Source organism: Astyanax mexicanus, unplaced genomic scaffold, assembly GCF_023375975.1.
Source record: "Astyanax mexicanus isolate ESR-SI-001 unplaced genomic scaffold, AstMex3_surface scaffold_48, whole genome shotgun sequence".
In the NCBI taxonomy this organism is placed as follows: Eukaryota; Metazoa; Chordata; class Actinopteri; order Characiformes; family Acestrorhamphidae; genus Astyanax; species Astyanax mexicanus.
Genome location: NW_026040058.1, coordinates 808821 through 833978, shown reverse-complemented (window position 1 = coordinate 833978; position 25158 = coordinate 808821). Strand labels below are relative to the sequence as shown.

Here is a 25158-nt window from a genome sequence, read left to right as displayed (position 1 = left end):
AATTATACAGTAAGCTCTACAGAAATCAAGTGGTTTGTATTTGCATTGCTCACAAAAATGTTCAAAAATATTCAACACATTTAGCCATTCACAGTTGCACAGTCTTCTCTGGACACTGGAGACAGTAGGCTTGTTCGACTTAACCCGGCGCTGCGCAGTCCGATCGCCGCCTGGCTCGGTATGGTGCATGCTGGTTAGTTTTTTTGTCCGACTTGCGTCTGCGCCTTCATCACGTGACGATGACTTCCGGCGTTATAGTCCCGCGAGTGAAATCTGCCTGCAGCCGTCTGACCCAGGCGCTGCAGTTGCTTCCCACCAACTGCGGGAGCCTAGAGCCGCCCTGATGACGACAGAGCTTAATCCCCATTGGTTAGAAGATCCACCGACACCTATCACGTGTGAATCTTTTTATTTTAAAATATATATCTCCTCTAAAACCCCTTAAAAAACACAGTATTTACACTGTCATATCTAGTAGCAAGACAGTTCATTTTCATGCAGTATTCAAAAATATTTATTTGTTCATAATCTGCATTTTATATCATAATAAAGCTCAACTGCTATCATTTTTACTGTTTTATAAAGCGCCCTGAACTGCTCTTATTAATTATCTTTAAACCTACATAACTATTATACTGAGATCTACTTTTCTTTTCTTCTATTGTTTTTGTGTTGTGAAATGCGCTAAACAATTAAAGCTGTGTAAATGAGCATGATGTATTTATTTCCAAGAACAAAGGACAGAAAAGCTGGTCTGCAAATAAAAATTTAATCCCATTATTAATTTAGTGCTACACAATACATCTGTAACATGACAGTATGTTTTGTGAATATTTATAACAAGTTTTTATCTCAATTTAATAACACTCATGTTATCTCTGTTTTACTTTTGCGATTTTATTCACACCAGAAGTAAACAAACAGCGCATTCATCGCGAGATCCTGTGTTGTTCACGTGGGCTGCAGGTGGAGACTGTCCGACCTGACTTCTTCGCTCCTCCACCCCGCCCACCTGCACGCGGCTGCTCTCGCTGACCAGCAAGGCGAGGCGCAGCCGCATCTCGAACAAGCCTAGTTACTCCAACAAAAGCAAAATAAACTCTTATTTTAATACCCATAATTTCAAAAGAAACAACTAATAAGCAGTTGTCCTAATACTATTGTCCATATAGTGTAAATGGTGCAGTAGGGAATTATAATCTATTATATTTTGGATTAGGAAGTGAGTTATTTAGTTACTCAAATTCAATTTGCTTGACTTAAGTTACTTGTGTACATTTAATGTCTATTAATTATTTGGAGTAACAATCATTAATATTCCTTAATTAAATTAGTGTCAAAAAATAGATGTAGATGTTGTTTATCGCAGTTAAATCAACAACACATTGTCCAGGCGTATAAATAAATAAATAAATAAATAAATAAATACATAAATAAATGGTACATAATAAAAGTATTATTAAAAATTGCTTATCACAAATGGCGATATGCAAGGCAAAGAAACGTGTAGAAATGTGTTATTAGCACATGCTGTGCTGTTTTTGTCACCATGTTACCTCACTTTTTGCTACACCCGAAGGTTTTGTCTAAATAGGGCACAGTGATCGAGTGGACGTGTGAGCTATTGGAACACGCCCTCTGTCCGTCACGGTTTTCGAGTCGTTTGCTGCCGCCGGTCACTTTCCCTCGTCGGATTAGTTCCTATCCCATTTTAAGCTCAGAACATAGAAATAATACAGCAAATATTAGGTTATATTAATTAGATACTGATAGTAAAGGGAATATCCAACAATAACAACTATTAAGTTTTTTTTTTTTTTTTACCAGTCTGCTAAAGAGGTGAATCCCCACTTTAGACTGTGTTAGACCGCGCACCAGAGTGATCTACAATGAATATGTTTATATGGAGCATTTGAGCAAAATCATAATTTATGAAAGTCTGATAAAAATAAAAATTATAATAAAAACTGAATAATTTTCCCAACATTAAACGAAATTAAATGTTTCAGTACCGCAGACATGTATTTAATAAAGCTTTTAAACTTCAGTGTCAAGTCTTCCAGCATCAGCTCACCAACCACTCAGCTCAGAGTAACGTTAGCAGTAACGCTAGCGTCTTTATCGGCAAAAAACATTTACTGTATAAAAATTAAAAATGTTAAGTACGGTTTCTTAAGTGTTTCAGCAAAATACGTTAATGTAATTTAGAAAACTATATGAAGGTTGTGTATATGCAGTGAGTTACTCTTAGTAATTTGTGTTTTTAGCCGTTTAGCTCTATTCACTCCCATTCACTGAGGACTCACTCGCGGGCGACCTCTAGTGGTTTGCAGGTATTTTCTGAGGAAGTGGGCGGGCTCGACATAAACCGGCTCCGGTAGTGTCTCCTTTAGACCCCGCCCTAAAGTGAGGCGTGGCGTGCGCTGATTGGAAGCTAGACGGCAGGAGTAAGGAAGAGGTCGCAGTGGGAAATGAATGGAGGAGGAACAGGTGGTGTGTGTTGAGGAGGTGTGTGAAACTGGTGGTGTGTGTTGAGCTGGTGTGTGTGTTAGGTTGATGGCCTGGTTCAGAAGGTGTGTGGTGCTGCTGCTGCTTGTCCAGTGGGTGAAGCAGGAAGATACTGGAGGCTGGTGAGGGTCTTACTATTATTACCATCTCTCTGACTGTAACTTAGTTCTGCAGCATCTCAGAAGAGTGTTTGTTTATATTGTGTGTGTGTGTGTGTGTGTGTGTGTGTGTGTGTGTGTGTGTGTGTGTGTGTGTGTGTGTGTGTGTGTGTGTGTGTGTGTGTTAGGGATGAGAATCACAGGGCATCTCACAGTACGATAGTGATGGGAAGATGATACCTCAAGGAGTGTATCGACACACTACACAAACTGTGTTGACACTGTATTGACACTGTGTTGGTCACTCAATAGTGACCCCTGCAGTAGTTATAACATCATTGCAGGTAAACAAAATTAAAATAAGTTGAAAAAGCACCCTGAAAACACATCAACTTGTGAAATAATTTATCGACATGTGTTTACTGAAAATATGATCTCATCATTTTATAATTTAATTTGCTCAATTTGTTTGAGTTCAGTTATTCTGTGCAACTTATGTACAGATTTTTATTAATGAAAGTGTGACAATAATGACAAAAAATGACAATAAAATGCATTAATTTCTGTATTTTTATTAAGGAACGAAATTTTTGAAATGTCTTAACTCCAAGGTGATTTCTCCTTTTAGATACAAGTTCTCCTGTCTTAGAAAAAAAACTCTTTTACAGGGTACAGATGAAGATGGTGTGCATAAATATTTAAGTGCAAGTAGATAAAGGTGTGGATATGTTTTGTGTTTTTTGCCTTATTAAAGTAATAAAGTTTACAAACAATATTACATAGTTACACAAAGCCTTTTGTGTGTAATAAACTATTTTAAATTTAAACATTTTAATTGTATTTGAGAATTTTAACACACCTGGTGTACTCACACCAGTATCTGCCAGTTCTTCATTGCCAAGCTGAGCTCTATAATGCCTCAGTATTGATGAAGTTCTCTTGTTGATGTAAAAAAGCTCTGTGGAGCAGAGTCGACACTTTAATTTATCTGAATACAATTAAAAACCCTTACCAGGTAAGAGTACAAACATATTTAATATATATAAAAAAATAACAGTAAACAATGTCCAAAGGAGAAAAATACCTTATTTGGTGTCAAAAGATCAAAATGATTCCAGACAGTGGAAAACTTCCTGGTTCGATCCATGATCTGTGAGGGCAAGCAAAAATCCAAAATCCAAAAGCAACGGCAAAACTCCATCCAAACGATATACTTCCTGTATTGGTCACGTGATTTTTGTTCAAAGCACGCATCAATACGGGGTTTCACGCTTGTGCGCTCGGCGCAGTGCTGATGCACCAGTGTCATTGGTCCCATCACTACAGTACGATATCATCACAGTATGTTGCCCACAATAACGATTATATCATGATACTTTGACTCTGAGACACTCTATATACCACAATTCTCTGCGATACTTCACGGCATCTGTGTTACTAAAGAGAATAAAATACTCCAAAATAATTTTGGATTTATTAGTTTCAGTCTTTCAGAATTTCACAATTAATATTCTCTCTGTTTACCCTGTAAAAGTAGTGACACCAAATATAGATTCAGTGCGATATAAACAATACAATATATTGAACAATTGATATATTGTTCCACCCCTAGTGTCCCATAATATTGATTTTTCATTGTTAGTTATAGGTGAAGATTGGTGTCAGACCAGATCAGTGGTTCAATTTGTGATGTATTTAAACCCCACCCACTAGATAGCAGTGTTGTTCTCAAATGTGTTGTTAGATCCCACTGTTCTGATTGGTGAAAAAAGTACATTTTCTTTTTTATATATGCTATATATGCTTTTTATATATGCTAATGTGTTTGTATACTTTGACAGTTTTTTCTAGAATTTGTTTTAACCAATTGCAATATTTCGCCTTGCTTTTAGATATGCAATATCAACCGTATTCGGCCACGCCCACTTTTAAGAGTTCGTTTATTATGCATGTGTGTTAGAATATCAGCTCAGTTCATAGTAAATGATTTCAGGTCGTATCATATTTGAAGTAAATGCAGTCTGAAGTAGATACTGCTGTTGACTCTGATCACAAAGTAGCTAGCAATGCTAACTTAACATTCCACACAGGCTATTTAACCTTATTTACAGCATAGCTAACCAGCTTTCACACAACAACACGCAAAAAAATAAGAGAGCTGTGTGGAGCTATAGCTTGCTAACTAACCTTGCTAACTTATATCCACTGCGTTCCAGAGAAGGGGAGCTGCGTCTGTGTTTGAAGGACCTAAATTTAACACATCCATCCAATTATCCATATATCTTACCATGCTGTGATTCTGTACAAGGAAATGCTTTAGAGCTAATCTACAAGTGCAGGGGCACAGGGTGTGTAGGTTAACCTCACAGCTCACCCGCTTTACCAGAGCTTCAGAACCGAGAACCATTTCTCTGGGTTAGGATGTTCTGGTGTTGGTTTATCTTTTAAAAATGGGAAGAGCACATGTATGGGCATTTGGTTGAACGTGTACATTTTTACTGTAGACACCGCTCCATGGGACTCATTTAAATTAGTAAATTTCTGTGTTGTATGCAAAATTCTCCATATCTTTTAATTACTGCTACACCCTGTAACTAAGTATATTATATTACAAATTCTCTATTTTCATTGTCACTGCAGGTGCAGTCTATGTTAATGGTCCACTGCTGCGTTGGATATTATAACATAGAGTAAACAAATATGTCCGCTGTCATTTTTGCAGAGTAAGGTGGATATCGTGATGTATTGAACACTCCTGAAATGAGTGATTATGTTTAGCATTACTTGGATAATCAGATATTGTAAAAAAAAACTACAATCTTTAATTTTACATGAGTCAAACTAGGATTTTTGTTTTGCAACCAGCCAGTAAACTCCAAACAGAATAAAACACACTGCAGCTTTATTCAACACATCGACTTAGTATCGGTCATACATCAGCTAGATGATGCAGATGATCTAAACCTTCAGTTTCTGACTGGCTTTAAAAGTGTTTGGACAGCTTCTCGCAGGTGCTGTGTTAAACACTGCTCACTTATCTCCCTTACCGTGGTCTGTTTTCACACAGCACAATGTGCTTACGTGTGCTAGTGTGTGTGTGTTTAACAGTGTATTAATGCTGTTACTGTAGGGGTCGGGAGTCCAGTCTGAATGATGAAGGTGAATGCAACATTGAAGTTCGGGATGTGAATTCAATCACACACACAGAGTTTATACGGGAGTGAGTCTCTAACACACACACACCGTAAATTATTTTACAATAAAGACTATTTAATTAGCTATTGTTTTTACTGTTACTGTTTGCAAAATGCTAAAGCTAATTTTGAATGTGTGTGTGTGTGTGTGTGTGTTTTGTTAACAGATACGCATACACTAAGCCTGTGATACTGAGAGGAGTCACTGATAACACGGTAAAACATGGCTTGCTATAGTTCTGTAGCAGTGGGTTTAAAACAATGTGTACAATAGAAAGTTGTGATTGGTGGGAGTTTATTGAGCTATGCTGTGATTGGTGTTTTTTTTATTATTTTTTTTTAGAAATTCAGATTACTGTGTTCCAAGGACAATTTGCTGCGAGAGTACAGTAAAAAAACAGTCCGACTGAGTACTGCTAACACACACTCCTACAGAAAAGGTAAACACACACATATACATATGTATATATATGTACTTATGTATTTTACACATACAGAAGCACATGTATGTTGAGGTTTGCAGTTTGATTGTGTTTTTCTATGAAGTGGACGTGCGGTTTGAGGAGTTTGTGAAAGTCCTGTTGACCCCTCAGTCTGAAGATACGCTGGGCAGCGGTCAGTGCTGTTCTTTAATTCACTCTACATCAATCTCCAGACAACTCATTAACTCTAAACATAAACTCTATTATACTCTTACATATTACATTATTATTCAGTATCCACTGCGTATTGTTAATTATCTACTAAAAAGATCACAGAAACCTTTACAGTGACCTCTGTGCATTCCCTGAGATGGCGCGTTAGAATTCTGATGTTTATTTTGTGTGTGTGTGTGTGTGTTTTCAGATACGCTGTATTTCTTTGGTGATAATAACTTTACTGAGTGGAATTCACTGTTTGAGGAGTATAAAGCGCCACCTTACGGATTACCTTACACTAGCCCTGCCTACAGCTTTGGAATTGCAGGTACAAACACACACAGTAGCTCTGTAAATTCTCACTGTCTTTCTTTATAGTCCCTCCCCCCCACCCCCCCCCTCCCTACACACAGAAAAAGCTTTTTTTAGAGCCGATCACACTTTTCTTTTTACAAAATTTAAGGTTTTAGATTTTAGCCCCATAACATTTGTCATAAAGCTGCTAAAACTTGATGTGTAAAGCCTCACACAGAGTATGATTTATTCAAACATAAAAACATGATTTCACACAGACTCTGACTCTAGATTTGGGGTAGACTATCTATAATGTGCTTTCTGCTCCCACAGACATTAGAGTTTGCTCCATTGTGGAACATAATTGGACTAGATGGGTCCTATATGGTCTTAAAAATCACCTGAAATAGCGGGGCATGTAACTTACACCCTTAAAAAGAGTCCTCTCAGATCATAGTTGAGAGTTAAGCACAGCAGCAGCTCTATAAATAAGAGTGGGAGCAAAAAAAAAATACTAACCTATATTTTTCTACATCAAACGGGTTTAACACAATAAATTTGCTAGTAGTGCTGCTACTGTGTGCTGATTGACATGTTGTTGAGCTGATTCTGGAGTTACAGTCAGAAGAATGTTTATAACTGGAGTTTTATTTGATATTGTTTTGTGGCGGGACAGTTAGTACATTTTTTTCAATATGAAAATGATTAAATACTTATAAACTAATTTTGCTGAATTGTTTCATGTGAACCAATTAATTTTGGAATAACCCAGAAGTGCCTTCTAATGGTCAATCAAACCAGAGGAGGAGACTCATAAAAAGGCACTAAACCCTAAACCTTATTTTTTCATTAATAGATAAAATGTGTTCCTTTTAAAGAAATGAAACATATCAGTCCTGCTTAAACTTTATATAAACCTTTCCTGACCTAAAAAAAATATTTTATTGTGATAATTTCCAACTCTGCAGCGCCCTTGCAGATTTACCTGGGCTATAGGAAAGGATAATGCCCGTGTCAATCAATAACACCGCTCCTCTGGTGATGTCAACTATGTCTCACTGCTTTCAGAAGCACACTGCTTAGCCCAGTCTCCCTCCTGCCCCACCCCTAAACCCATACATCATCCAGTGCCCCTCCTAAACTACTTCTACCTTTTTTTAAGTATTTTTCAAATTTGAGCTGTGGGTGGAGTAAGCCAAAATCAGGTGTTTTAGTTACCCTTTAAGCGGGTGTTCTCCTCTCTATTACAGATTCTCTGTGTCCAACAGGGTACCAAATATATTATATTTTTTGACAGATTTTTCCACCCTAAGTTTGCATTTTTCTGTTTTTAAAGCTACCTCCAGGTTTTGCTAATTTCTAATAATTCTCTCTCCATCTCTATCTATATCTCTCTCTCTCTCCCCCTCAGGTCCAGGTACAGGAGTGCCGTTCCACTGGCACGGTCCTGGCTACTCTGAGGTCATCTACGGTAGAAAGGTGAGTCTGCATGCCTTAAAAGCCATAATATTACTATCATATTTACTTGTCACTTATTAAAGTTTACGTGTGTGTGTGTGTGTTACAGCGTTGGTTTCTGTATCCTCCTGATCATTCTCCTGAATTCCACCCAAACTACACCACCCTGTCCTGGCTTACACAGTCCTACCCCCTCCTGGAGACACACAACAAACCACTGGAGTGTACCATCAGACCAGGAGAGGTGAGTATGTACACACACTAGGGCTGGGTTAAGACAATGGCCATGAGTTTAATTAGATTCTGAGATACAAGGTCAGAGTTGAATCTGAATCGATTCATGTAGGAACATTTTAGCCACAGGTTTAGTCATATTATTGTAGATATGAAATAAATTTACAAGGAACACTCAACCTACCATTATTAATATATTAGTATTTACATGAAGAATTAACCCCTAGACAGTCACAGTTGTTATTATTAGTTAAAAGTGTACATGCAATCTGTCAATTAAGCTTTTTAACATAGGTACTATGTATGACACTGCAGACAACCACAAACCAGAAGTGTCAAGTAGCTAAGCATATATACCTTGTTATATTACTATTAATTACTTGAAATGTTAATCTCTGACATATTTTTTATTACATAAACTATACTTTTATGTAGCCTCTTTACTTCTATTTAATTTCAGCTTGTTTTTACTCCAGCTTCTCATTGTTCAAAAAGCCTATCCAATCCTGTCCAACCTATCCAAATAAAACGCTCCATTCGGATAGTTTACCTATTGGTTTATACGAGATCCATCACACCTGAACAAGTCATGTTGTCTCATGCTGTGGGGATGCGCTAGTAGTTAGCCACTAATGCTAATGCCGCTGCACACAGCCTTAATGGAAATCTGATGTTACTGTAAATAAATGGAAGCACTTTACTCACCCAAAAAATATAGTTCAGGAGAAAAATATGTGTAGATTAACATCCGCTCATTTGACTTAAAATTATTACAGTTTTGTTTACTTAGCTTAGCTTTACTTAACTAAGTTACCCCCACCAAGACCTGCTGAATTAGAAGAAAAACATGGCAAAACCCCTGTTCCTTACTAGTGTCGTATAATGCACCTTATAATCAAGTGCACATTATGTATGAAAATCGTAATCCTTATGTGATATTTTAAATATTTTTTACCTTCTATGTCTGTCTTTCTGTCTGTCTGCACACAATAGGTGCTGTATTTTCCGGACCGTTGGTGGCACGCTACACTAAACCTGGACACAAGTGTTTTCATCTCCACCTTCCTGGGATAATTTCTGTCAAACTGTCAAATTCTTCATTCACTGACTTCAGTCACAGCTCCTCGTTTACTGACCTCATTCGTTGACTTTACTCCAGCAGGACCAATCAGGGCTCTCCATTCACTAACATCACTCCAAAACAACCAGAGAATCCTCCTCATTCACTAACATCACCCCAGAAAGACCAATCAGAACTCTTAAATTACTGACATTATCCCAGAAGGACCAATCAGAGCTCCTCATTCACTGACATAACTCCAGCAGAACCAATCAGGGCTCTCTATTCACTAACGTCACTTCAGAAGGACCAATCAGAGCTCTTTGTTCACTGACATGCTACAATGATCAGTTTACTGTATTGAGTCTATTTCCAAAAAAGGGATTTTAGGAAGTGAAATGATCTGTCAGTAAAGTTTTAATATAAGTAATAACTTCCTTAATAAATGCTAAAAGTACCAGAAACACTGCCTACTGTAAATGTATTTACCAGTGTAGATGTGTTTGGTGGTCAGTTTTTATATGTTGAAAAGAAGGTCAAATCAAATTGCTTTTATTAATAAATGTGTAACAAAAGTATTGACTCTGACTCGTTTGCATTTAAAACACAATTCCTAATGCTACTTTTCACCTGTCAAACGTTTGAACACACCTCTTCTCATTTTTATTTATTTTACCTTTCATTGTAAATGTAATATTGAAGATTATATTAAAGCTATACATGAACACGTAAAAATATTTAGTAAACAAAAATTGTTTTTTAAACAGAATATGTTTTACACTTTAGATTCTTCTAAGTACTACATGTATCTTTGAGGACAGATCTGCACTCTTGGTATTTTCACCTGGAATAGTTTTTTCAGCATCTTGAAGGAGTTTCTGGAGGTGCTGAACAACAGTTGCTGCTTTTCCTCCACGCTGTGAAGCTCCAGCTCATCCCAAATCACCATCACAGTTCATGAGGTTTAGGGGGATCAGGGGATTGTGGGGAAAAACTATATTTATATTTTTTTACTGTTTACTACGTAACTCAATATGTAATCTAAAGTGTTGAAAATAAATTACATAAAAAAAAACATTGAAAGAGAAGGTGTGTCCAAACTTTAGAAGGCTACTGTTTACACAAGTATAATAATTATCAGCATCTTTAGACTGTAACAGAGAAATATACAGATGAGCAGAGGCATGGTGTGCTTAGTTTTAAGAAATAATTCAGAAAATAAAATACAGTAATGATAGATCACAGATTCTAGGCCATGTTTAGACTGAAAGCCCAAAACCCATTTTTGGGGCGTATCTAGATTATATCCAGATTTATTTGGGATAGTGTGGACAGCCAGAAACCACATGAAATCCAAACTTTGCAAACTGGATTCAAACCAAATTTGAATTACAGTCAGATACATTGGTCTGCATGCTTGGATTTCAGCATTTCTGATTGGTCATGGAACAATCCTCTCAGCCAGTGAGGTAGCACTGTCAGCATTGCTAGGATGCATGACTAGCCATGCATGACTGAGACATGCCACAACATTATAACAGGTCTCGGAGCTCAGTCACCAATAACCAGAGAAAATTTTAGAAATACAGACGGGGAAACTGGGAAATATCCATCAGCAGAGAGAAAATACAACCCAGCTGTTGGATTTACACACTATTTGGAGCTCCCTCCAACCTTCCAGCTTTAGGAGCATCCCTCAGAAAAACTGATATAGTGAAGTTAACATACACCAGGCAAAGGTACAGAAATCTCTCTGATGAATGAAAAGAGACGAGTGTCAGCTTCAGTCAGCAGAGTTTTATTAGCTTTTATAATGCCTCTAATCAGCACGCAGCCTGTAGCAAGGCAAGCTGATGAGCTTACATCTTATGTAAACCAAGTAAATCAACCCTAAAGAGGAGTTTCACACAGGTTGATCTAGGTGCTACATGATTGGCACTGAAGCCACTTGTTGAATCAATGTATGTAAAAAAAATCATGAATATAAATCAAATAAATTTAAGGAATATATGAAATTATACTGTGTTGGATTAAGGAATGAACCTTGAAGGTTGCTTTTCCAGACAGGGGATAGCCTATTCATTAACTGCACTTTGCTTCCAGTGGAAAATCTTCATATGAAAATGCTGTGTAGTCTAAGACTAGGCTTAATCCCTGTCTGGGGAAACTGCCCTTGGAGGTTAAGAATGAATATAATGATTTGAAATGTATATAAAACCTCAAACTGTACACTGTATCTTATTTTAATGCCACTGATTCAGATCCTGAGCTTTATTGCACACTTACAGTCGACGGGCCCCTTTGTTGTGTGTGTGTGTGTGTGTGTGTGTGTGTGTGTTTGTGTGTGCATTGTGCTTCATTCATGCTCCCATGTGTAATTTTTGGGGGATCACTTTTTCCAGACCATCTGACCAGCGATGTATGTTTCTCTGACAGTCAGGGTATCGTCCAGGATGATAAAATCTGAACACACACACACACACACACACACACACACACACACAAAAAAATTACAGCAAAGATTTTAAATACAACATTAGAGAACATTATATGAGGCTTAATAATTGCATAAACTAATGTGTACTTAATAACAACACACTATATGGACAAAAGTATTGGAACACACCTCTTAGTCACTGAATTCAAGGGTTTAATTTAGTCCTATTGCAACAAGTCTCTGGAAAGTTACAGAGCGGGGTGTTTGAACATGGAAAGTTACAGAGCGGGGTGTTTGAACATGGAAAGTTACAGAGCGGGGGTGTGATCATGTAAAGTTACAGAGCGGGGTGTTTGAACATGTAAAGTTACAGAGCGGGGTGTTTGAACATGGAAAGTTACAGAGCGGGGGTGTGATCATGTAAAGTTACAGAGCGGGGGTGTGATCATGTAAAGTTACAGAGCGGGGGTGTGATCATGTAAAGTTACAGAGCGGGGTGTATGACTATGTAAAGTTACAGAGCGTGGGTACTATAATGTAAAGTTACAGAGCGGGGTGTTTGAACATGTAAAGTTACAGAGCGGGGGTGTGATCATGTAAAGTTACAGAGCGGGGGTGTGATCATGTAAAGTTACAGAGCGGGGTGTATGACTATGTAAAGTTACAGAGCGTGGGTACTATAATGTAAAGTTACAGAGCGGGGTGTTTGAACATGTAAAGTTACAGAGCGGGGGTGTGATCATGTAAAGTTACAGAGCGGGGGTATTATAATGTAAAGTTACAGAGCGGGGTGTATGACTATGTAAAGTAACGGAGCGGGGGTACTATAATGTAAAGTTACAGAGCGGAGTGTATGACTATGTAAAGTTACAGAGCGGGGGTACTATAATGTAAAGTTACAGAGCAGAGTGTAGGACTATGTAAAGTTACAGAGCGGGGGTACTATAATGTAAAGTTACAGAGCGGGGTGTATGACTATGTAAAGTAACGGAGCGGGGGTACTATAATGTAAAGTTACAGAGCAGAGTGTAGGACTATGTAAAGTTACAGAGCGGGGGTACTATAATGTAAAGTTACAGAGCGGGGTGTATGACTATGTAAAGTAACGGAGCGGGGGTACTATAATGTAAAGTTACAGAGCGGAGTGTATGACTATGTAAAGTTACAGAGCGGGGGTACTATAATGTAAAGTTACAGAGCGGGGTGTATGACTATGTAAAGTAACGGAGCGGGGGTACTATAATGTAAAGTTACAGAGTGGGGTGTATGACTATGTAAAGTTACAGAGCGGGGGTACTATAATGTAAAGTTACAGAGCGGGGTGTATGACTATGTAAAGTAACGGAGCGGGGGTACTATAATGTAAAGTTACAGAGCGGGGTGTATGACTGTAAAGTTACAGAGCGGGGGTACTATAATGTAAAGTTACAGAGCGGAGTGTATGACTATGCAAAGTAACAGAGCGGGGGGTGAGATCATTTAAAGTTACAGAGCGGAGTGTATGACTATGCAAAGTAACAGAGCGGGGTGTGAGATCATGTAAAGTTACAGAGCGGGGTAAACAAATTATGTAAAGTTACAGAACGGGGTAAACAATCACGTAAAGTTACAGAGCGCGGTGTACGATAATGTAAATTACAGACAGGATAACTCATTTAGGTAAGTTTGGCATAAAAGAATTGCAGAGAGCCCTGACCTCAACCTGAACATAAAAATATATTGTGAGCCATAATGGTTTCTGACTTAAATTATCAAAACCTCAAACATCTAACCAAAAACAGAGTGGACACAGAGGGGGGCATAATCATGAATGCCAATGGATTTAGAGCTAAATCTAAAGCTCCTGTAGGTATAATATGTATTTGTCCCATTACATGTGTTAAAAACTGTCTAATAAAAACTGTTTAATAATGATATACAGTATAAGACAGACTCTTCTACAGCAGTGTATGTACCTGCATCTGCACCGTAGTCCAGCGTTCCCTTCCTGTGGCTGATTCCCAGCAGCTGAGCCGGATGCAAAGAAGCAGCTTCTAATGCAGATTCAACTGTACAGCCTATAAGCACACCCAAACACACACATGCACACATTTTTTTTTATATACTATTGTACAAAAAACTCTAAATCAGAGACCTTATTGGCAGATTTTTGTCATTTTTGTCACAGTTTGTCATCTATGCAGCACCACTGAGCAGTTCTCTCCAGGGAAGACCAGTCTCCCATTTCTTTGAATAAGTTGAAAACAAAATACTGAAACTAAAGGAAAAATTTCCTTAAGTTTCCTAAACATATTTTAAATTACTGATAGAATCCGAAAAAAAAAGAGTTTGTAAAGTTTGATTAAAAAAATGCACAAAATATACTGCGCTTGCACAGATCTCCACATTGAGGGGGCTTTACTCTCAGTGTAGGGAGCAAGTTGACTGGCTCTTTTTGTTGAAAAAAGGGACATTATCCGTAAACAGGTGCCATGATGAGCTTTATGGGAACACCCATTCATATTGTACACATACTGAAATTGTCTAAATCAAACTAACCGTGTCCAAGCTAACCTTAACCCTAACCTTAAACTAACCTTGTACAAATTACCCTTATACCTAACCTTAAACTTCAGAGACAAGGAAGTACAAGAACACAGGGACTGAGACACAGAGACAGATGGACACAGGGAGAGACACTCACCTGAGGCCTGTTTGAAGTGTCTCACACACATGTCCATGGTTGCGATGCTGCCACTCAGAGTCGTAGTTCCTGAAAGAAGAAGTAGAAACACTCATTCTCTATATATTACTGACCCGATCGCTGTACTGCACATTGTAGTGTTTGAAGGTGTGTGTGTGTGTGTGTGTGAGACCAACCTGCAACATATGCATGAAGTCCTTGTATGTGAATCTCTTGCTGTCCAAGTGTGTGTCGGCCTGCTGGTAGACCCATTGCTGGAACGGCATCTGTGACCAACACCAAACCTGTAGAGCATGCACATATTTCCATATTAGCTTAATACTTGTTTTAATTTCTTCCATTTTGTTTGTTTAGTAACATAAATATGTACAAAAAGAAAAGGCTGTCATGGGGTGTTCAATTTTTTTTTACATGACTGTGGCTGCATAAATGTACACACATTATGTCCTTATTTAGGTAATGTATATACCGTGGTGTGAAAAAGTGTTTGCCCCCTTTATGATTTCTTATTTTTTGCACGTTTGTCACTCTTAACTGTTTCAGATCATCAGACAAATTTAAATATCAGTTAAATACAAAACAAGTAAACACAAAATGCTGTTTTAATTGAATTATTAAGGGGAAAAAAACACCACATGGTCCTGTGTGAAGACGTATCTTTTCTTTTCTCTCTTAATAATAAAAGGCTTAATTTTTGACATCACTGTATAGCTATCTTTATATGGGGTACATTTGTCATACTGTACAAACACTGTGTGTGTGTGTATACCTGTGTACCTGCTGGATGTGATCTGTGTGCTATTCTCAGTGCTGCAGGGTGTGTGTGTATTCCGTCAGAAATCATGCCGTAGTACACAGTGCGTCCTGCAGGCACGTTGTCACTGGTCAGCAGTCCCACAATGCCCGGGTCACGGTGATGAAACTGCATAAGAAATAATAACAGCTGAAACCTTCGATAACTGTACACTCAGTCTGGCCTGAAATGGTGTGGTATGAAAGGTTTTGAAGGACACTAAAGATTCTGCACTAGTGAGTTCGGCAAATGTAGAAACTGAGCATAACATTTTTGGGATACTCAAAGACATGTATAAAGTACTAGAGACCCAGACTTGAGTAAAAGTACAAGCGCTCTATAGTGTTCTTTACTCCACACCTAAGTAGTGGTAGCATTTTTTCAACATTTTATAGCAAGTAGTTTATTGTAAAATATACTACTGAAGTACTTAAAATAATAAAAAAACAGTATTGTGTTGCGTAGTTTTTACAGAAAGTTCTCAGAGTGAAAAGCAGAACTGGAGTAGCGAGATCTTCTTATAAGATCAGCTTGATCACTTAATTCTCTGAATGATGAGGAGCTTCATCAAACCCTTTGACAGTGCAGAGCATCTACCGCTCTGGCCTTAGAGATAATGTGTGTTGGGAATGATTCATAACATTTTTATAATATATAGTGAAGTAAAAGTGGAGGTAGGAAAAAAATAAATATTCCAGTAGATACAGATAAAGTATTTTAGTAATTTCAATTTCAATATTATTATTACTTTATTTATTATTTGTTTGAGTATTGACAATTTTTATTTTTTATTTGTAGCATAAATAAAAGAAGAAAAAAAAAGAGGAAATCAGGAAACTAACTGTGTGTTTTACTCACAGGCAGCATGGCGTTGAACAGGTGTGTGATGAATGAAGCTCCATTCTGAACAGCCTCCTCAGCCTGAGAGAGATCAGCCATGGAGTGTCCTAAACGCCCCCAAACCAACATTAGCAATAATCAGATATAATAATCCATTTATTAGTAATAATTATCAGCAAAGCACTGATTAAAAAATATCCAGATGCTGTTACTTCAAACACAGATGATGTTTGGTGTTTTTGGCTGGGCACTGGAGCTCCAAGGCTAATGTAGCTAACATGTAATACAAGCTATTTTTGGTACACTCTCTTTAAAATGAAGTTCTTCTGGGATTTTACCGAAAAGGTAAATATTCTCAAACAAACCCATGAATACTCACAAAACTATTCTTCCGTTTTTATTTTTGCCTTTTTCATGGTTAAATAATAATAATGGGCCCTTTATAATAATGGGTTTTTTGTTCATTATTGGAACAAACCCTTTCATTACTGCTACGAGTAAGGAACTTTCTTCAGACCTTTTCTGCTTAGAGTGATACAATATTCGTGTGTGTGTGTTTTTTTTTCCTGCTTACCTAATGACACTGTAATGCCTCTTCTCACCAGTTCACGGATTGCTGGCCCGCTATCAGTCAATTCCGGGGCTATCGTGACCACAGCAACATTCTCTAGTGTTCCATAAGTCTCCATCAAATCGGCCACGCCCCCATTTTTAAAAGGCCGGATAAATTGCGGAGGGTGAGCGCCTTTCTTCTCCTTACTTATAAACGGACCTTCCAGATGAAGACCTGAGAGACAAAGAGAAACAGGAAAACAATAATTGCAATTCATAGTAGCCACTGAATTATTCTTTGTAGATATTGGCTTCATAATGTATCCTATATACTGAATAATTTATAGCTACTAAATAGTTAAAGTTACCAAACAATTCATAGTGGATACTGAATAACCCTCTGCAGATATCAGATTGACTTACCTAGAACACCAGCACCCTCTGCTCCCCCATCCTTCACAGTTATCTCTGGGATCACCTATAGAACACAGCACAGTTACACCAAATATAAATATTTATGATACACAAACCTGCTCTTGATTAGTGTTTTTTATTTTTTCATGTGTGTCGGTGGTTAATAATATATAATTTGCATCAGTGGTTTCTAATATATAATGTGCGTCAGTGGTTTATAATATATAAAGTGTGTTAGTGGTTATAATATATAATGTGTTTCAGTGGTTTATAATACATAATGTGCGTTAGTGGTTATAATATATAATGTGCGTCAGTGGTTTATAATACATAATGTGCGTTAGTGGTTATAATATATAATGCATGTCAGTGGTTTATAATACATAATGTGTGTCAGTGGTTTATAATATATATTGTGTGTCAGTGGTTTATAATATACAATGTGTGTCAGTGGTTTATAATATATAATGTGCGTCAGTGGTTTATAATATAAAATGTGCGTCAGTGGTTTATAATATATAATGTGTTTCAGTGGTTTATAATATGTGTCAGTGGTTTATAATATATAATGTGTGTCAGTGGTTTATAATACATAATGTGTGTCAGTGGTTTATAATATATAATGTGTGTCAGTGGTTTATAATACATAATGTGTGTCAGTGGTTTATAATATATAATGTGTGTCAGTGGTTTATAATATACAATGTGTTTCAGAGGTTTATAATATATAATGTGTGTCAGTGGTTTATAATATATAATGTGTGTCAGTGGTTTATAATATATAATGTGTTTCAGAGGTTTATAATATATAATGTGTTTCAGTGGTTTATAATATATAATGTGTGTCAGTGGTTTCTAAAATATAATTTGCGTCAGTGGTTTATAATATATAATGTGTGTCAGTGGTTTCTAAAATATAATGGGCGTCAGTGGTTTATAATTTATAATGTGCGTCAGTGGTTTATAATATAAAATATGTGTCAGTGGTTTGTAATATATAATATGTGTCAGTGGTTTATAATATATAATGCATGTTAGTGGTTTATAATATATAATGTGTTTCAGTGGTTTATAATATATAATGTGCGTCAGTGGTTTATAATATATAATGTGCGTCAGTGGTTTATAATATATAATGTGTTTCAGTGGTTTATAATATATAATGCATGTCAGTGGTTTATAATACATAATGTGTGTCAGTGGTTTATAATATATAATGTGTGTCAGTGGTTTATAATATACAATGTGTTTCAGTGGTTTATAATATATAATGTGTTTCAGTGGTTTATAATATATAATGTGCGTCAGTGGTTTATAATATATAATGTGCGTCAGTGGTTTATAATATAAAATGTGCGTCAGTGGTTTATAATATATAATGTGTTTCAGTGGTTTATAATATGTGTCAGTGGTTTATAATATATAATGTGTGTCAGTGGTTTATAATACATAATGTGTGTCAGTGGTTTATAATATATAATGTGTGTCAGTGGTTTATAATACATAATGTGTGTCAGTGGTTTATAATATATAATGTGTGTCAGTGGTTTATAATATACAATGTGTTTCAGAGGTTTATAATATATAATGTGTGTCAGTGGTTTATAATATATAATGTGTGTCAGTGGTTTATACTATACAATGTGTTTCAGAGGTTTATAATATATAATGTGTTTCAGTGGTTTATAATATATAATGTGTGTCAGTGGTTTCTAAAATATAATTTGCGTCAGTGGTTTATAATATATAATGTGTGTCAGTGGTTTCTAAAATATAATGGGCGTCAGTGGTTTATAATTTATAATGTGCGTCAGTGGTTTATAATATAAAATATGTGTCAGTGGTTTGTAATATATAATATGTGTCAGTGGTTTATAATATATAATGCATGTTAGTGGTTTATAATATATAATGTGTTTCAGTGGTTTATAATATATAATGTGCGTCAGTGGTTTATAATATATAATGTGCGTCAGTGGTTTATAATATATAATGTGTTTCAGTGGTTTATAATATATAATGTGCGTCAGTGGTTTATAATATATAATGTGTTTCAGTGGTTTATCATATATAATGTGTGTCAGTGGTTTATAATATATAATGTGTTTCAGTGGTTTATCATATATAATGTGTGTCAGTGGTTTATAATATATAATGTGTGTCAGTGGATTATAATATATAATGTGTTTCAGTGGTTTATAATACATAATGTGCGTCAGTGGTTTATTATATATAATGTGCGTCAGTGGTTTATAATATATAATGTGCGTCAGTGGTTTATAATATATAATGTGCGTCAGTGGTTTATAATATATAATGTGCGTCAGTGGTTTATAATATATAATGTGCGTCAGTGGTTTATAATATATAATGTGTTTCAGTGGTTTATCATATATAATGTGTGTCAGTGGTTTATAATATATAATGTGTTTCAGTGGTTTATAATATATAATGTGTTTCAGTGGTTTATAATATATAATGTGTGTCAGTGGTTTCTAAAATATAATGTGTGTCAGTGGTTTCTAAAATATAATGTGCGTCAGTGGTTTCTAAAATATAATGTGCGTCAGTGGTTTATAATATAAAATGTGCGTCAGTGGTTTATAATATAAAATGTGCGTCAGTGGTTTATAATATAAAATGTGCGTCAGTGGTTTATAATATAAAATGTGTGTCAGTGATTTATAATATATAATGTGTTTCAGTGGTTTATAATATATAATGTGTTTCAGTGGTTTATAATATATAATATGTGTCAGTGGTTTATAATATATAATGTGCGTCAGTGGTTTATAATATATAATGTGTTTCAGTGGTTTATAATATATAATGTGCGTCAGTGGTTTATAATATATAATGTGCGTCAGTGGTTTATCATATATAATGTGTGTCAGTGGTTTATAATATATAATGTGTTTCAGTGGTTTATAATATATAATGTGTTTCAGTGGTTTATAATATATAATGTGTTTCAGTGGTTTATAATATATAATGTGTTTCATTGGTTTATAATATACAATGTGCGTCAGTGGTTTATAATATATAATGTGTCAGTGGTTTTGATGAAATGAAGGTGATAGGGAGGTGAAAGGCAGTACCTGGTGATAAATTTCTGGAGGAGACGTGACGAGGGTGGGACAGATGGAGGTGACTCCATGTTCCAGAACCTTTTTGGCCACCAAAGCCACGCCCTGTTTGATGTCATTGGTGGCCTGGGAGAAGTCAATGCCAAATCCACCTATAAGAGTTCAGAAAATAAAGTTTAATTACAGCACATGCTCTATTACAAGGTTGATCCAATATTTTAAAAACAACATGCATTTTTCATCCTACACAATCTTTTATTTATTTTTATACAATTTCTATCATTTCTTGCTGTTTAAAAAGACATTACAATATGTTTTGTAGAACAATTGAAGAACGGCATATTATTAAGTGTAACGGTATGTTAAATATGTAATAAAAATGTATGCATGTATGTGCGTGTGTGTGTATGGTGAGAGCAGTGGTGTGCAGTAAGGCCCTTCTAACCCTTCAGAGAAGGGATGACAATAGGTGCATGGAAATCATTACGTTATATTTAATCAGGAAATATATTTTATAGTTATTGTAAATTCTAAGCATATATTTTATAAATTAACTAAAATAAAAAAAACAGCAACTAATTCAAAGCATGTGTTTTTCAGTTGCTATAGGACACATATCTGACTGACAGCGGTACTAAACAATTAAAACTGCTCTTTTAAATGGCTTCTGCTCCCGTGTCTGCGTGACCCTTCTACTGATTTTGTGAAGGGTGTAGTAATGAGACTGTTAGCAAAGTCGTAGGACAATCTAACCAATCAGATTCATGATTTTACTACATGGGCGGAGCTATGGCTGTCTAACCCTTTCTCAGTGCTCTGATTAAGGGGCTATGCATTGGTTAGGTGTAAAACAGAGCACATGCTGGATTAGTTCAATAGTAAGCTAACCATCATTGAATTGCAACTGCAAATGAGACAAATATTGTGTCATATCTAATTAAAAAGCTGTTTTAAAGGCTGAAACTAATTCACAGTAATTGTACTAAAATTGATTGTTGTGGTTTGTTTTGTCATTTGTAGCTGTATTTGTGGGCTGTTAATGTGTATTAAGTTTACAAAATTAAGTAAAAACAGAGAATATGTAGTTATTGTAATATTTATACATGTGTATGTCAGTGGGGGTGGGGTTTGGTACTTGCAGAAGGGGTACCCACTGTATTAACTGCGCGCCACTGGCTGAGCGTATATGTGCATGCCTGTGGTGTCTCACCATTTATCTGAACATCTATGAATCCAGGTGTGAGGATTCTATTCCCACAGTCGATTTTACAGTCGGCAAAACCTTCCTCATCAAAGAAGAGCTTCTCTGGGTCCAAAATCTTTCCCTCTCGCACCCACAGGTCCTCTCTATATAGAGACACATAGAAGTATACTCACATTGTTATACGCTTAACACATATCATTTTCTGAAACATAAACTGAAAGAGCTGCAGTTGATAGCTAATGTTACCAGAGGTGACAAGGACACTTAACAAAAACAAAACTATAAAAGAATGAGTCCAAAATGAAAAAAAGAGAGAGTTTGTCTGTGTCCACCACTTGTAAAACCAATTCCTTTTTGTGGGTTGTCTTGCTGTTGTTTCTCTTGTGCGCCTGTTGTCATTTTCTTTCGCACCAAAGCAGATAAACTTCATTCACAATCACTTATGTTTCCTATCTAGGCACATCCTTAAAGTTTAAATGACTGTGTTATACTGTAATAATTAAGTATTCCCTGATATTGAGCGGTGTATAAATGTGTGTGTGTGTGTACCTTTGCAGCCGATGGTCTCTGAGGATTCTGCAGTTTATGAACTGAGTGATTGGCGCGTCTGAAACACTCTTATTGGACGGCATCTCTCACAGTCACTCAGCCTCTCCCTGAGGGAAAATGCCTCTTATTATTCACAGTTTATCTACAGCTAACACCACAGGACAGAACTATTGCAATGTCCCCAACAAAAACAGAATAAAAAAAAAAACACTGTTCTCAATCGTAGTAGTGATTGTCACTGTTTATGCCTTTTGTCTGTGTGCAAACAAACTACAGTTAATAATGTGCATTGTGAAAATGTATTTAAATACTGTGATGTAATCTTTTTTACCATATCACTCAGCTCTAACAGTGTTATGTTGTATACCACAGGTGGTGGCTTTTATACTGTTCATATTGATATCAGAATTTAGAAATAGATATAGATAAGAAATATAAAATATAGATAATATAAATTTTGGCCAAATTCCTAAAAACAACCCAAACACATTCATACCTTCATTTATACAACCATAATATGCTTTGAAAAGTAAAACAAAATTGAATGTAGGCATTGCTTACACTGGTCCAAAAAACTTACATTGCTTCCGAAAATGCTTTGCAAAATCAAACTAAAAACTACATCCTACACACCCTTTCACACAAACATACCTACACACACACTTAAACCTAGGAGTTGACTTTGATCTTTGACCTGTCATTATCTATTTAAGATTCTTATTGAGAGATAATTGTTAGCACTAACTCCACCATACACACCAGAGAGAAAGACAGAGAGAGACAGAGACTTTGACTTTACATCCCACTTTATTAAATCATTCTTAGCTAATGTAAAAAAAAAATAGGGCAACCAAAAAACACACAATTAACCACCACAACAATACTCACTTACACTTACACCCACATACACAATACAGAAATGTTAGTTACATTTTTACTCAAATCAAGAAATCAGAGGAAAACAGAAAGTCTAAGAGAGCAGAAAGACAGACACTAAGAGGGCAGAGTGAGAGAGATAGAGAGAGATAGTCACTAACAGCAGAAGGGAGAGAGACAGAATAAGAGAGCAGAGAGGGGAGAGATAAAATAAGAGAGCAGAGAGGTAAACACAGAGAGACAGAATAAGAGAGCAGAGAGGGAGAGAGAGACAGAATAAGAGAGCACCTTACATGTTAAAAAAATGAAACACAAATTATGACATACAAGAAAACCCACAAGTACATATTAATTAATACCCCACTACTGAACTTAAACATGCCGGAGTGAACAAAACACTTTCATTACCTGTACTCTAGGACTGTTATGAGTCCTTTAAGAAAAACAGAGGAAGAGAGAGAGAGAGAGAGAGAGAGAGAGAGAGAGAGAGAGAGAGAGAGAGAGAGAGAGAGAGAGAAAGAGCGAGACAGAGAAGGAGAGTAAGAGCAATAAGGTGTGTAATAGTGAATGCACACACTTACCGTATCTCATTCTGCAGCACTGTCTCTTACCTACACACACTTACACACACACACACAGATACATACACACAGCTGTCCTGTAAAGGAAGTGAACTGAACTTGTGTTTGTCACGCGCCCGGTCAGCTGACTGATGGGGCGGAGTTATAACCCACCAATAGAAACACAGATACTTTAATTAAATAAAATATAGATTAATATATTATAAATAAAATTATAAATATAATGTAGATATATAAATATAATGATGTTTACATTGAGTCTACTGTTTCTAATCCAGCTATTTAAAAAAAGAAATAAAGAAAAAGTAAAAACCCATATTACAGAATTCAGTACTGATGCTATTACTGGTATAAATACACTGCCTTTAGCACTTAGTCTTTAATGATGGATGCTGTTATTAAAATAAAGCTTGGGACCCTTTACATTTTGTCTTCACACATTTTTAGTGTTGTTTGATTCACTTTTGTTTAATCCCTAAAACTAGACAAGGATATCACAACTATTTAACTGAAACCACTGGTGAGGCACTTCTCCATCAGAGGGAGACCAAAGTCAGTTTCTTTTAGTGACTTATTTGCAATGCCAGAAGTTCTATTCAGCAATCCATCTGTTTTAATGGGCAGTGACCAGAATACTGTAAACCAAAGTCTAATGACCATTTCAACAATGTATTTCATAATAAATAAGGATAAAATATGATAAAAAACAGCTTTTTTGCGTTAAAGTAAACCTAAACAGCACTGCATCACATTTAGCGCAGCCAATGAGAAACTATGTCTCTTTTTTTAATGTGAGAATTATTGTGTATATATATATTGAAATAAGAAGCAAACAATGCATTCATTCTTATAAATGAAGGGTTCTCTGTTGATTAGTCAATGTCAATTTATTTTATTAAGTACCTTTACAAATAACATAAGCTGACCAAAGCTTGTGCTGCGTAAAGTTAGAAATGAAGTCCCACAACAATAATGATAAGAAGAGATGTGTAAAAGCGATATCACTGTGTTTAAGCCATAGAATAATAATGAGTTAAAAGGGCAGCAGCAGCGAATTCTTCCTCTGGATGAGGTTCGATTTGTGGCCCACCAGCCAAAGCTGATCAGCAGATCTGAGGTATTGTTCCACAATATAATGCAGAAGCAGTTCAGGTAAATAATTAGGACTTAACCCATTAAGAAATGTATAAATAAAGCTGTTTTACTGTGTCCTAAAATCTATTGGAAGCTAATGAATCTAGCAGAGAAAGAATACTTCTTCTTTTATGTTTACTGCTGGTACTATCTATTGGTACTATGTGTCTTCTCCAGTCACTGATACTCAACGTCAGTGTGTTGTCATTTCCCCAAACTACCTTAGGTAAACTTGTAGATCATGAATTATGATTAACTACCATGCCTTAAGTTGTTAAAGCAAGGTCTAATTACTATAGCATTAATTATGCTGTAAATTAAGTAAAGTAAATTAAGCTGTCAGTATTTGGTACAGAGCAAATATTATTCTATTAAAGAATTTGTTTTATGCCATTCAGTGACATTTAGTGTTCCCTTAACATTCATTTAGGGTTTAACTGAACTTAACTAATACAAGCAAAACATTCTAAAATATATTTTTCTATGATTATTTTTAAATCAGTATTTTAGTTAGATTAGAAGGAG

General features: G+C 36.0%; 2 protein-coding genes across 2 annotated transcripts; one reads left to right on the top strand and one right to left on the bottom strand.

Moving 5' to 3' along the window:
- The first annotated feature begins 2463 nt into the window (after positions 1-2463).
- On the top strand, positions 2464-10062 carry LOC125797530 (jmjC domain-containing protein 8-like). The gene is made up of 9 exons (XM_049473923.1): positions 2464-2630; positions 5737-5826; positions 5968-6016; positions 6144-6240; positions 6347-6415; positions 6647-6766; positions 8144-8211; positions 8300-8434; positions 9418-10062. Exons 1-9 carry the CDS (start codon positions 2557-2559, stop codon positions 9496-9498), a joined length of 783 nt encoding a protein of 260 aa, XP_049329880.1. The 5' UTR covers positions 2464-2556; the 3' UTR covers positions 9499-10062.
- Positions 10063-11261: 1199 nt separating this feature from the next.
- Positions 11262-23603, bottom strand: LOC125797529 (N-acetylglucosamine-6-phosphate deacetylase). The gene is made up of 12 exons (XM_049473922.1): positions 23500-23603; positions 22043-22149; positions 21500-21636; positions 20302-20441; positions 17213-17267; positions 16812-17024; positions 16256-16344; positions 15382-15526; positions 14781-14888; positions 14605-14673; positions 13877-13978; positions 11262-11947 (listed from the first exon to the last, which is right to left on the bottom strand). The coding sequence occupies exons 2-12, from the start codon at positions 22123-22125 to the stop codon at positions 11874-11876; spliced, it is 1215 nt and encodes a 404-aa protein (XP_049329879.1). The 5' UTR covers positions 22126-22149; positions 23500-23603; the 3' UTR covers positions 11262-11873.
- Between the last annotated feature and the right edge of the window lie 1555 nt (positions 23604-25158).